This window comes from Equus caballus, chromosome 1 (genome assembly GCF_041296265.1).
Source record: "Equus caballus isolate H_3958 breed thoroughbred chromosome 1, TB-T2T, whole genome shotgun sequence".
NCBI classification, from domain to species: domain Eukaryota; kingdom Metazoa; phylum Chordata; class Mammalia; order Perissodactyla; family Equidae; genus Equus; species Equus caballus.
The window spans coordinates 37,580,906-37,595,520 of NC_091684.1; the positions used below are offsets into that span (position 1 = coordinate 37,580,906).

At 35.1% G+C, this 14,615-nt stretch overlaps 2 protein-coding genes across 13 annotated transcripts in view; one reads left to right on the top strand and one right to left on the bottom strand.

The window, feature by feature from the left end:
* The window catches only part of CPEB3 (cytoplasmic polyadenylation element binding protein 3), a 222,458-nt gene extending 215,899 nt beyond the window's left edge, over window positions 1-6,559 (top strand). For 3 of the 5 annotated variants that reach the window (XM_070262136.1, XM_070262126.1, XM_070262129.1), the window contains exon 10: window positions 5,964-6,559. In XM_070262136.1, the coding sequence (XP_070118237.1) occupies window positions 5,964-5,972 (9 nt within the window). In that variant the 3' untranslated portion in view covers window positions 5,973-6,559. The remainder of the gene's footprint in view (window positions 1-5,963) is intronic. The other 2 variants (XM_023642644.2, XM_070262139.1) reach the window with 1 other exon arrangement.
* The window catches only part of BTAF1 (B-TFIID TATA-box binding protein associated factor 1), a 92,134-nt gene that overhangs the window by 16,592 nt on the left and 60,927 nt on the right, over window positions 1-14,615 (bottom strand). For 4 of the 8 annotated variants that reach the window (XM_023642572.2, XM_070262051.1, XM_070262029.1 and 1 more), the window contains 8 exons: window positions 13,376-13,566; window positions 11,498-11,651; window positions 10,898-11,007; window positions 8,697-8,898; window positions 7,548-7,696; window positions 1,739-1,891; window positions 1,381-1,502; window positions 1,126-1,293 (listed from right to left, as the gene is read on the bottom strand). In XM_023642572.2, the coding sequence (XP_023498340.1) occupies window positions 1,126-1,293; window positions 1,381-1,502; window positions 1,739-1,891; window positions 7,548-7,696; window positions 8,697-8,898; window positions 10,898-11,007; window positions 11,498-11,651; window positions 13,376-13,566 (1,249 nt within the window). Of the gene's footprint in view, window positions 1-1,125; window positions 1,294-1,380; window positions 1,503-1,738; window positions 1,892-7,547; window positions 7,697-8,696; window positions 8,899-10,888; window positions 11,008-11,497; window positions 11,652-13,375; window positions 13,567-14,615 lie in introns of all 8 variants that reach the window. The other 4 variants (XM_023642567.2, XM_070262040.1, XM_070262025.1 and 1 more) reach the window with 1 other exon arrangement.

Sequence of the window (14,615 nt, forward strand, 5' to 3'; positions counted from 1 at the left end):
TGAAAGAGAGATCTCTCTTTACTGTAGTTGCCAAGCTAGGAGAATGTGGGTCTAAGACTGTCCATGGTCATCTTATCCACCAATTTTAGACTGAAGTCCAGCACAGACCAATAGAACAAGTTATTTATGGGGAAGAAGAGCAAATGAGAGCAATCTAGATATGCCTGAAGCAAGAATTCACCACTGAAATTCTCGATTTGGTGAATTGATGAATTTCCTATTCACTTAAGCTAGTTTGAGTTGAGTTTCTATCACCCGTAAGTGAATGAATTCTAACTAACACACACTACAGTAAGTTCCTAAAGAGTGCAAGCTGTTGAACTGCCTGTGTTCAAATCCTCATTCTGCCAATTAGCTGAGTGACCTTGGACCCAGTCCCCATGTCTTGGACTCCTCATCTGCAAATTGGGAAGAATAATAGTACCCACACCTCATAAGGTGACTGTGAGAATACACAATATACAATTTTACATAAATATAAAACTGCTTAGAATAATGCCTGGCCATTAAGTGTTCAATATATGTCAGCTATTATTAATACAGAGGGCAGCAAGACTATGGAGTAATCAGCAACCTATGATTATCCAAGCTTTAAAAGATAAACTGAAATCAAAGAGACTGCGCTCTTCAAAATTTGTATTTAGGAACATAAGAGATGTACTAGTTAACACAAACAGGGCAAAGCTAATAGAACTCTATTGCTGCTACGGTATCAGGGCACCTGGAGTAGCCATTGTGGACCAAAAGCACTTTTGGGGAGAGAGAAGAAGGAAAAGGGAGCTCTTAGGGAAAGTGGGTAGAGAATAAAAATACAATAGAAGCAGCTAGGAGATGCTATGGTCAAAAGGGTAGCAAGAAGGGCACAGAGATGGCTTTGGTTCATTAGTTTCTAGTTCCAATACTTAGAAAGCCCACTTGATTGTTAACAATGGCTAAAGTCCTTGAATTTTGATAAGTCTCACTCATCAAAGATAATTATATCTTTACAATGTACACTCACCTTCTTAAATTAGTTTCTATGTCTGACAATCAAAAAAACTAACTAGAATTCATTTTTAATAAATTTTAATTCTTCCAAACTACTTAAAGCAAAAGATCAAACATTTTTTGTTGTACAGTTCTTACCTTATTCTTTCAGTAGGAGGTCCAGTATAGTGCAATGGATTGAGATATTCTCTGGAGCAAAATTTACCTACTTCATCCACCCAATGACCTGTTAATGTTGGCGGACAAACCACCAAGGAAGGAAGTGGCATACATTCTGCCAATTTTGATCTTGCATATTCCTGTGCCCTTTACAAGAACAAAACACAATAAATTAACTAGCTTGTTTACATTTCTCAGCATCTGGAAGCCTTCTTTTAAAATATTTTAAATTACCTGTGACAATGATCTCCTGCTAGAATGCAGATGGACTGTAAAGTTTTCCCTAAACCCATGTCATCACACAGAATTCCATGAAGTTTATACTTATTAAGAAATGCTAACCAGTTCACACCATCCTGAAAGGTTGGGAGAAAGAGAAAAATTATAAATGTTAACAGGCCATAAGAATTTTTTTCTTGTAAAAAACACGTTTGCACAGACCAAAAATCTGTATTTTTACAGGCAAAAAAGAAATAAATGGGTATAAGACACTAAATCTAAGATTTTACTAAATAATTTAAAAAAACTCTTCAAGGTACATTCAAAAGGAATAGTCACTATTTATATTTTCAAGACAAGTATAAAACTTTACCTGCTGATATTTTCTGAGTTCAGCATTGATTGGTACTGGAATTTTGTAATTTTCTAATTTTTTCCCATCTAACAATTGCTCCAAAAAGTGTCGTTCCTTGGCTTTCAATTGGATTAATTCTTCTGACATATTTGGAGGGTCTGGAATGCCTGCCTAAAATGATTTTTTAAAGTGTATTAAAACTATTTAGTCACAATTTTTTCATCCTCAGATTATAAAATAATTTCAAGCCTTTTCAAAATATAAATGCAGAGAAAAAAGTAATTCAAAAATAGTATAATTTTAAAGACTGAAAGACAAACAAGCAGACTTTAAAGAATTTGACAAGTATTAAAAGTGCTATAATGAGACTACTAAACAAACACATTTGAGGTATTTTAAAGAACATAGCTACAATTTAATTTTTCCCACACCATGCATTATTTGATAAAGAGGCAAATAAAGTTGTATAGCTTATTTTAAGTAAAATGCTGTTACTGGAGCTTCTCAGTTTTAGTGTTATGATGCCCCAAGGTATTGGTTCTCAAAATGCTGTCTGCAGACCCCTCAGGATCCCCAAGACCTTTTTTTTTTCTGCTTTATCTCCCCAAATCCCTCCGGTACATAGTTGTATATCTTAGTTGCAGGTCCTTCTAGTTGTGGCATCCCCATGACCTTTTCAAAGGGTCATTGAGGTAAAAAGTGTTTCATAATAAAAGAAAGACACTTTGCGTTTTTCACCGTGTTAACATCTGTACCAATGCTGCAACAGTAATGGTGGGGAAAACTGCTTTTGCCTCACAAAGAATCAAGGCAACGGCATCAAATGTACTGGTAGTCACTGTATTCCTCACAGCCATGCACCGGCATTTTTTTTTAAAGCTAGTTTCACTTAAGAATGTCCTTGAAGCAGTAAAAATAATTTTATTAAACCTCAACCCTTGAATGCACATCTTTTTAACATTCCGTGCAACAAAAAGTGAAGTACACATAAAGCACTCCTGCTGCATATCAAAGCACAATATGTTGAGGGAAAGCACTTGTGAGATTGTTTAAATTGTGAGCTGATCTAGCCATTTATTATGCAACATTTTACTTGAATGGACTGACAAACTCTGGTTATTTTGACTTCAGTATTTGGCTGACATTTTCTCAAAAATAAATTTGTCACTTCAAGGAAAACAACTGACATAACTTGTTGCCAGTGATAAAATTCAAGCTTTCAAGAGAAACATGGCGCTGTGAGCTTGACAGCTTCCCAATACTTAAAAAGAATTTTCCATTGGTGATAGTAATGAATCTAATTTTTTGTTATTGTATGATGAAATGTATCAACCTTTAAAAGATTTATATAACTCAGTGAACCAGTATTTTCCAAATAACCAATGCATTATCTTACAAAACATGTATGAATAAAAGATCTATTCAAAAGTGTAAGACAAACTAATGAATATTAACGTAAGACAAATTACACATTCACCGCTAGGATTTTAGATTCTATATTGCACATAAATTTAACAAGCTTTCTCTTTTTGAGTTTTGGTATGCTATCAGATAAAAGAATATCCACAATAATTTGGAAAGGCAGTCAAAATACTGCTCACTTTTCCAACTACCTATCTCTATGAGGATGGACTTTCTTCGTATACCTCAACCCAAGCAACATGTAGCAACAGACTCAATGCCCAAACAAGAATCCAGCTATCTATTATTAGGCCAGGCATAGAAGAGATTTGCAAAAACGTCAAACAATGTCACTCTTCTCACTGGCTTACTGTTGTTTTAGAAAACAGTTACTTTTCATTAAAAAATGTTACTTATGGTAACATCTAATGGGTTTATTATTTAAATGAATAAATCTTTTTACATTTCTCAGTTTTAATTTCTATTACAGAAAATTTGATAAACAAAAGCTCTTTGGGGTCTTCAATTTTTTAAGAGTGTAAAAGAGATCCTCAGACCAACCAAAAAGCTTGAGATCTACTGCCCTATGTTATCTCTAAAACTAAGAAATGTAAAACTCTGGAAACAGAATTTCAATTAAATTCAATTAAAATATGTACTCCATATAACACCAGAAATAGTATTGGAGGAGTGAAGTAGATACACTGAGACTTAAAAATGACTGCGTTATATTTTCACAAGCTTTGAGAATTAGTAACTTTAATAAGATATAAACTAACATTTTAGCACATCTAATACCATGACAATCATCAAAATGAGGACTTTCTCACAATGCTTTACAAAGAAGTAACAAAATCTTCAAACGTTTATCCTCAACCAGATATAAAGCCATATATGAAGTCCATTTCCTAACAATGAAACCCTAAGGCCAAGAGTCATAAATATTGTTCAGTGCCAGTAACCCTTCCTCTGAGTATCTTCCTCACTCCAATTCCTATAAAATTAGCAAGAGTTACTAACAGTGAAGGGAATTAGAGCTCCTGTCAAACCACTGGTTGATAGTTCCTGAATCCTTGACAGTATATATTTCAGAAAAGTACATGATTCTTCCCAAGAAGATGTAATAGAGGAAATCAAGATAAAGAGGAACAGGAATGAACTTGCATGACATAAGCATGTTTCTATTGCTGTGTCTTCAAACTCACTAATCTTTTCTTTCACAGTGTCCAATCTGCTTTAATCCCATCCAATGTGTTTTTATTTGTAACTATATTTTTCATCTCAAGAAGTTCAATTTGGGTTGTTTTTTATATCTTCCATTTTGCTCCTCATTACACTCATGCTTTCCTCTACCTTCTTGAACATATGAAGTGTATTTTAACGTCTTTGTCTACTAATTCTATTATGTAGGTCAATTCAGGTTCTCCTTCTATTGACCGACTTTTCTCCTGGTTATTGGACATAACTTCATACCTGGTTATTTTTTGGTGGGTGCTAAACATCATAAGTTTTACATTGTTGGGTGCTGGGATTTTTTTCTTTTAAATAGTTTAGGCTTTTTTCTGGGATGTAGTTAAGTTACTTGAAATCAATTTGATCCTTTTAAGGCTTGCTTTTTTTTTTTTGAGGAAGATTAGCCCTGAACTAACATCTGCTGCCAAACCTCCTCTTTTTGCTGAGGAAGGCTGGCCCTGAGCTAACATCTGCGCCCATCTTCCTCTACTTTATATGTGGGACGCCTACCACAGCATGGTGTGCCAAGCAGTGCCATGTCTGCACCCAGGATCCGAACTGATGAACCCTGGCCGCCAGAAGCGGAACGTGTGTACTTAACCACTGTGCCACTGGGCCGGCCCCTAAGGCTTGCTTTTAAGCCTTGTTAAAGCAGGTCCAAATCAGCCTTTTGTCAAGGGCTAATTTGGCCCCACTACTCAGGCAATATACTTCTAAGATCTGTACTCGATGCTCTATATGGTGGAAGGTCTCTTGACTCAGCTTAGTGGAAACACAAACTATTCCTGGCCCTTATGAGCTCTAGGAATTGTCCCACCTACTCCCTTTTAAATTTTTTTCCCCTAGTCTCAAACATATGCCCAGATGAATACTCAGCCCTTGTGTGGACCTCTGGAGCTTCCTCTCTGTGCAGCTACTTTCTCAGGTACTCTGCCTTGCAAATTCTAGCCATCTTGTCTTCCCTGCATTCTGAACTCCGACTCTTCAACTTGGTGAGACTGCTAAGCTGTTTAGGTTTCGCTTTCTTGTCCCATGGCCTGGACACTCACTCCAGACAATAAGCTAGGGCACTTCATTTGTTTCCCTTCTCTCATGAATCACTGTTCTGTGCTGCCTATTGTTCAACATCTAAAAACCATTATTTGATTCATTTTGCCTGGTTTTCTAGTTAAGGTGGGAGTATAAATCTGGTCCCTGTTTTTCTATCACGCCTGGAAGCAAAATATGCATCACCTTCTTGTAATTTTTACATCTATCAAAGGGAACCTTACCAATCTTTTCTCAATCTCTAAAGTCTAAAATCTCTTTTCTCTGCCAATCTATTATCAAGTACTGTTATTTTCCCTTTTAAAGAAAAGCAGTTTAGACCCTTTGTCACCTCACAGTGGATTTGGGCTCTGTTTTGGGGAACTTCCATTCTAATCCACATTCAAACAGCTATTAAACTGATTTTCCTGACAATGCTTTCAGCTACTAGACTAATTTCCCTAAAACAGTGCTTTCATCATCTACTCCTTTGCTCAAAGAACACATGATAGTTTCCCACCACTCATTGATTTGAAAGCTAAAGACGGCCAAGGGAACTAAGTATAACCAATTTCGTTTACAGGTAAGATGATGCACGCCCCAAGAGATAAAGGATGTGATTAAGACCTAGGAAGCAGAGGATGGAAACAGTTCTGGAAATGACACTTGGGTCTTTTGATGCAATAGTCTAGTAATTTTTTTTTGTCATGGTGGTTATTTTACTGTGGAATATTCATGTAGAGAAATATATAAACAAAGTAGAGAAATATATAAACAAATGTACAGCTTAATAAACTATAGAAGACTTTTATAACTATTACCAAACCAAGAAAAATAGCCCTGCCATCATCCTAGAAGATCCCATATGCTCCTTCTCAGTGACAATCCACTCTCTTTTCCTCAAGAGGTAATCATTTCACTGACTTTCATGGCAATTTCTTTCCTATTTTTTTATACCCTTATCACCTAAGTATGTATCCCATGTACTTCTATTTTTGCAATTCACAAAAATGGAATCTTATGTTAAGGATTCACTAATGTTGTTGTATGTGTCTGTATTTTGTTCATTCTTATTGCAGTATAATAATCCACAGTTAACAAATCTACTCTACCAATGACGAATATTTGAGTGGTTTTAGACTACTATAAATAATGCTATAATAAATATTATTGAAGATGTGTCTTGGTACATGTGTATGAATTTATTTAGGGTACATACATAGGATGGATTTGCTGGGTCATTGGGACGGGAATCTTCAACTTTACCAGATATAGCAAAACTTTTTTTCAAAGATCCTATCCAATTTACACTCATACTTTGCTGGTAGGAATGGAAAATGTAAAATAGTACAGTTACTTTGGAAAACAGTTCGGCAGTTTCTTAAAAGTTAAATAGCATATGACCCAGTAATTCCATTCCTCCATATCTGCCCAAAAGAAATAAAAGCACACATCCACACAAAGACTTATAAGTGCATGTTCATAGTAGCATTACCTGTAATAGCCAAAAGTTATTAACAACCCAAATGTCTATCACCTGGTGAATGGATAAACAAAATGTGGTGTGTCCATACAATGGAGTATATTCAGTCATAAAAAGGAAGTACTGATACATGCTACAACACAGATGAACTGCATATCTACTTATTTCCTGAATTACAAAAATCTCATCAAAATACTTTAAGCAGCTTGGTGGTAGGGTCCTGGCTCTTCCCCTGCTTCAAGCCACTTCTTCTTCCCACAGTGGCCACAAACATTATTTCTATCCCATGAATATATTCCAAAATTCTACAACTTCTAGTCTGCTTTCTCCATACTCCCACAGAGGCTTCATTTGCCTTTTACACTTTCAATTACCATCTCTCAAATTGACCTTTCATATAAACGTCAGCACCCGAATCTTTACCTAGATGTTAGCAGGGATACTTAAGAACAATTCGATTTCTAGAATAGCATCAATGAATTATCATTCTTATAGGAACCATAGTTTTACTTAAAACCCTGTGTGTTAAAGAAAAAAAATTAAAGCATGAAATTCTTAGTGCTTGTAATATAAACATACTCAAAATGTCTTTTTTTAAAACCTGACCTGTTCTTTAAAAAGTGTTACAGTTATTATGAAGTTATAGAAAACATTAAGTCCATAAACCAAGTATCTTCAACTTACCTCAAGTGGCATGAGTCTAATTAGTGTTGCAAAGCACTGCGTAGCCATGAATCTTACACTGTCTGTTTGATCACTCATTCTTCCCAACACAGGCACAACTAAAAGGACAATATATGGAACAATACCAACATCCAGTTGTTCCATTACACCTGAGTAAGTTATTAAGGAAATTTCCAAATGGTTCGGAGGTACATGTTTTTGCAAACAAACTGACATCTTAAGATTGTAATTTCTAAAATTGTTCCCCATTTTCTCATCTGTATTATGAGAGAACAGACTGCCTCTCAAGGTCGATGATTCAATTATAACAGCATTTGCATGCTGCTGCTCCTTTGCAAACATTACGTAACTTTCTCATGATTAGTAATATAAAATTATGTTTTTTATCTGAGGAAAGCTGGAGAAGCTTTACTAATAAGATTTTTTTCATAGAGAAATTCCTACAAGTTTTTAGAATTCCAATACCAAAATAACATGTTACATTGCAAGCAAGGGAGGACAACTAGGGTCACTCAAAGGTTAATTCCAAATTTCCCACCAGGATCTTGACAATCAACAACTGGACAAAGCAGGTCCAGTAAGTTCAGTCCTCCTGCAATCTCCAGCATTTCTGAACCAGAGTTTCTACTCATTTGATCACCATCCGTCTTTCTTATCTTTCATGTACTTCAAGTTAAAGAATGTCAGTGGATGCCATACCCTTAGCAAAGGGCTTCCCTGTATATTTCTAGTTATTTAGTACATTTAGTATTTTCCACCCAAGTAATGAACTTTGGAAACATGTTTATAATATGCCTATGTAGTATCTGATTAATATTAATAAAACATTGCTTATAAACCAAAGAAATAGATGAGTTACTAGATACAGTTCATAAAGTACATAAAATTATTTCTGCCTATTAAAAAGAATTCTTAAAATTAATAACTATTCTTCAAGCTTTGTGTGAAAATTTTCATTAAAAAACATATTTGTAATGTATTTATAATGTAATATAAAAATACTTCAAAATAAAATGTAAAAAAGTAGTTTTCTTTTCAGAACAGGGCAGGCTATTTATGTGCATATCTGAACAAATCAATTTTATTTTAGTCATCCTTAAATAAAATGCATATAATTTCTGAATAGTTTGTCAAAATAAAAAAGGATACAGGCAAGTGCTTCAATTGCACCCTCTTGTTTGATATTGTCATCAATTGCTCCCAGCCATGGAAGTACCTTCTCCAAAAAAATATTCATGGTTTCCATGGTAGCTATTTTGCTCATGACACCAACACAACGAGCAGCCATGTGCCTCACTGCGGTGCTGGGGTACTGAAGGCACATATAAAGATGAGGCAAATGCTGTACCAACTAAAAACAAAGAGTTTAAGACAATCAGAATACTCATTAGGGAATCTACTGTTTAAAATATAACTATAATAGCCCATACTCAGAGGTTCTCAACATTCTAAGTGACTCTAAATTCAAGAATATCTCTGATTACCTCAAAACATTATTGTTAAAACATCCTCAATAAAATTTAATCTAAATCCAAACTCAGTATCACAGTAGTCCCTCCTTATCCAGTTTCACTTTCTGTGTTTCAGTTACTGCAGTCAACCGTGGTCCAAAAATATTAAATGGAAAATTCCAGAAATAAACAATTCATAAGTTTTAAATTGTGTGCTGTTCTGAGTAGCCTGATAAAATCTTGTGCCAGCCCACTCCATTCCGCCCAATAGGTGAATCATCCCTTTGTTCAGGATATCCATGCTGTATACATTACCTACTTGTTAGTCACTTAGTAGCCACCTTGGTTATCAGATCGACTGTCGTGGTATCCTAGTGGTTATGCTCAAGTAACCCTTATTTTACTTAATAATGGCCCCAAAGGCAAGAATAGTGATGCTAGCAATTTGGATATTCCAAAAAGAAGCCATAAAGTGCTTCCTCTAAGTGAAAAGGTGAATAAGAAAAAAAATTGTATGCTGAGGCTGCTAAGATTTATGGTAAGAAAGAATCTTGTATCCATGACATTTTGAAGAAAGAAAAAGAAATTCATGCTAGTTTTGGTGTCACATATATACCAAATATACATGTACAGGAGAAAAACACAGTATATATAGGGTTTGGTACCATCCACAATTTCAGGCATCCACTGGGGGTCTTGGAATGTATCCCCTGGAGATAAGGGGGGATTAGTGTAGAAGTATTTAAAAAGAAAAGGTGCAGAACTTCTCCACTGCTCAACATCCTCTCTCCAAGCATCAGAGAATACTCAGTTCTTTCCAAAATTAACAGGGAACACATCAAAAGGCACTTGTAAAATTCTCCTACTGAGGTTGGGAAAATGACATCACACAGCACTAGTCCCCTTCAAATTTGGCAGCATTGGTTTAGGTTTAGGTACATACTTTTTATTCACTGGGCTGAGAGATCCTGTTTTGTTCTAGGCACCATACTTTGGTAGGTATTTTCCACTTTAACCTCCTGGCTTACCACAGGCATTATGATCACAATAGCATGACATATCCCATTGTTAAATGCCTGCTGCACAGAACGCCAGGATTAATGTTAATGAGAGCCAGATACCTGCTCGACAGACTAGCCTTACAGCTCAGCTGAATGCTGGTTGTTAATCATGGAGGGTAAGAACACAAGGATAGATTCTGTCCTGCTTTAGTAATGATAAATCAGTGAAATTTAACAAGTAAAAGGACATACTTTATTACTACATAAACAGAAAAAGATCATTTTTCTCTACTCTGTTCTAGATTTTCCCTTTACAGATATGAATAGAGAATTGGAGTTAGCACCTTTCACAGTGCTATAAATTGCAGAGATATTCCTATTGCAGTTATATGGGAAGAATACAAGTTTCTTCTATAGAAAAATCAGACAATTAATTCTCTAGTCTATTTTCCTCCTCCCTCTGTCCCAACTTTTTCGTAAGAAATATTTTAATAGTCAAAAGACACAAATCAGTGTTCTACCTTTGCCACTGACTAGTCTCACCTTAGGCAGGTAACTTCCTTCTACCTTTACACTTACTTATCTTGGGAAGAGGTGTTATTACCTATGCTTTTCCTTTCTTGGAGCTCTATTATTAAGATAAATATTATTAAGATGAATAGGGCTGCAGCTTTCTTTCCTGTTTACACCTGGCTTCCATGTCATCAGAGCCCTGACCTCACTCCCCCGTGGCTAAGATCTGTTTCAAAGACCACAAGTACTGTGCTGTCAGGAAAGAAGGAATCTAGTTATACCATATAAAAGAAAACGCAATTACTGGGGATGACATCAAAGTTGTATTTGCCAAGCCTTAAGATTACTTGTTTTATTAGAAGAAAACTACACTTGCATTAGTTACCAAGGGATGAAGCTCAGAATCCATTGATGCTGCTGCTGTTTCAAAAACTTGCAGAGAATTCACCAGTTCTTGGGCAGGACCATCTCCCTTTTCCAGGAGGGACTTTCCATCTATTAAAATATATTGATTTAACCACATATCACCTTGCAAATAATTTTTCAAAATCTAGAGCCCACAAAAAGTTTTAGTACCTCCTCAGCTACCATGGGAGAGTCTATTTTGCTTTTTAACATAAAAATTAAATAACATGCCCTTAATTTAAGTGCTGAGATACAACACAAAGCAACTAAAGAAGTTTAATAACATAATGATCCATTTCAACTATCTCTTTCTAAATACATAACAGAAAAAATAAAAAACAAAAAAATATACAAAATGACACGAAAATAAGTTAAAATAAATTTTTTTACCAACCTTCCATTTTAAAACTTACTAGCTGGTCTGAGATAAACAAGTTTAGGCATTTTTATTTTATAAGGATATATGTAATGACACTGAAGGAAGGATATATGTAAAGACACTGATTTACATATATCTGAAGGATATATGTAAAGACACTGAAATTTATTAAAAACCCAACTCAGAAAAATATGTACACACCAAAATTATTTATGTCAATTGTATTCCTCAGTGGACCAACCATAGCATCCCAGAGATGTGGCAACTTCACTGCCATTTCACCGCCAAAATGTTTCACTATAGTTGTCAAGGCAAATTCGGCTCCTCTCCGTTGTACCAGGTAAGGCTTCTGGGCCTAAAATTAAATGTTAGTTGAAAAGAGAATTTCAGAAAAAAGTACAATGCATTTGAAATTTTATTATGAGAAACTGGAAGTCACCATCTAAGAATTCACAGTGTTACCATTAACCAATTAACCAATTATCGGATATATTTATCACAAGTATAAACATTTTTCAATAATAAAGTAAAATGCTTTTTTCAGGTTGGGGGTAAGGAATAAAAGAATACATGCCGTTTCTAGAGATGGTCCTAAGTGACATGTTTTCTTCTTCTTCTCCCTTCCCCAAAGAAACTTACCAGATAGAGAGAATATGAGATAAAAAGATCTGTCCTTATTTATATTTGCTTAAGGGACAGAATAAGGGCATCTGTTTACTATAACCACAAGATTAATAACCTCTCACTTAGAAGTAATTTTATTATAATTAAATACAAAAAAAACTGTCCCCTCAGAAAGATACACACATATTTTTTAAATTACTTTTAAGTCGAGAAAGAACAATGCAAACCATAGAGGTATAAATATTAAAATCACAATAAATTTTCGATTGAATTACGAGAAGAATTTAATCAGTGAAAAGCCTTCATTCATAGACTATTTTAAAAGAAATGTAGACAATAAGCTAAGATTTTGATTAAAAAAAGAAACTTAAGACAGGTCTATATATATATTTTATTTGCTTGTTTGTTTTGCTGCCAAACATTATCCCTGAGCTAACACCTGTTGCCAAACCTCCTCTTTTTTGGCTTGAGGAAGATTAGCCCTGAGCTAACATCTGTGCCAATTTTCCTCTATTTTATATGTGGGTTGCCACCACAGCATGGCTAACAAATGGTGTAGGTTGGTACCTGGGATCTGAACCTGTGAACCCAGGACGCCATAGTAGAGCGCCCTGAACTCAACCACAAGGCCACAGGGCCAGCCCCTAAAATAGGCCTATATTTACAGAAATATATTAAATACATGTCTTTTAGCATTGATAGTTCACTGCTGAACTCAGATAAGTTCCTACGTCTTGCAACCAAAAGAACTACCTAGAACATTCATTCCATAGTTAATAATGTGACTGTAAGATTTTCAAAAACCACTTTTTCTTATCGTCTTTAAAGAAGATGGTACTGTAGAACAAGTAGATCAATGAAACAGAATAGAAACCCTAAACAGATCCTCACATAAACGAAGCATGATATATAACAGAGGTGCCATTATAAAGCAGGGAGGAAAGGATTCACTAGCAGGATAACTGACTGTTCATATGGCAAAATAAATTTAGATCCCTACCTCACATCACAAATTTACTAAATTCCAGGTTGACTAAAAGTCAGGTAGGGGACAATTATTTGACACTTACAAACTTATCCTCTGAATATCGGCAGTAATTCCTGGCATTGATAAGATTGAGAAAAGTTAACTTTCACTGTTTATAACATCTCTGCAATCACTGCTACAGGAGTGAATTAGTTTATATTTATGAATGACTTATGTAGCTTGTAGGGTTTCTTGCCTAGGAAAATAATCAAAGTTAAGCTGGTAAAAATTACAAGAGGCAGAAGAAATTTAAAGAAGTTGGCGGTTTTTCTGGATCACGTTGCTGGAGTACTCCAAACGTTATTAATTCCAGTTCTTTCACTTAAAAATACAAAAACACAATTCTGGAAGCTAGGACAACAATTTAGCTCTCAATCTGTAAGATATCTGTTTAAAAATCAGAGTATTCCAAGAAAAAAACTACTTACCTCATCAAGTTCAACAAGGATATTTCCACTACTTCCTGCAGGAAGGTCTGCTATTTGAGCTTTTACTGCTTTGGGGGTAGGACCTCGCCTACTTGTGATAGCAAAAGCAGCTTTCTGATGCCTATAAAGTGTAATTATACCTCTGTGCTTGGTGACACTATGCTGCATTCCATCTTTTTCAGAGTTGGATCCTAATAAGAAAAACAATTAAATAATCCGTTAGGCATAATATAGGTGACCAAACGCTTTCTGCTCCAAAAGAGATATAACATATTTTAAAACTATGACTTTTAAGCCTCAATTTTTACAGGCCAGTGACATTTTCTTTAGACAATGAAATGGTAACAAAATAATCAATAATTTATAACATTAAGTTAAATGTTTTGATATTTGCACAGGATCATATTTAATACAAAGTTGCAGAATCATGTTAACAACAAGAAACATCACATGCAAGAACGACTGTGCCTTCAGTTAAAGTATACTAATTTTTAAAAAATGAATGATTGTTTCTAGGCATAAAAAGAAATATTAAAAAACAGTGCAAGAAAGCTCTCTCTAAAAGAAATGTCCGTAGTCACCACGAATTCAGAAACATCGACCACTACAAAACACTGCTGCCTCACAAAGCATTGCGGCGTGGGGGGGGGGGGGAGGGTGGAGGAATCACCCTATTAAACTTTTAAGATGTTGATATTCTAAATGTCCACTTTCCTCTTCTAGTTCATTTGCATTTTTTAAAGACCCATATTGCACCAAAGTTGTAAATCTATCACATTTCAAGTAATTTGCTTTTCCAAAATCTTATTAACAAATCAAATAAATCATATAGGACTAAGGCATGTGAAGAAACATTGGTCCTTGAGACTAGCCTAAAGAGAGCAGTTCTTATTTTCCATATAAATTCTCCAGATGAAAACAGAAAAGTTAGTTAATTATTTGCTAAAGGTAAGAGAGTTTACTTATCTCATAAGCCATGCACTGAATCAGAGAAACCAGAGTTTTACAGGATGAACTTTCACTTAACATGTGATACAATTAAGTTTTCTAGCCCAGTTAACAGTAAACTCTATAACAATGGTCTTAAAAGAGAAGGTAAGGGTTAACACCTGTCTCATAGATTTCGGTCATCTTATATGAGATATCAGGTCTTTTATGAATAGCTTATTTGAGTTTTAGAGGGTTGTGATTTGATTAGCAATATGTGCAAATTCTCTCAAAATGGGAAAAAGCTCTAACA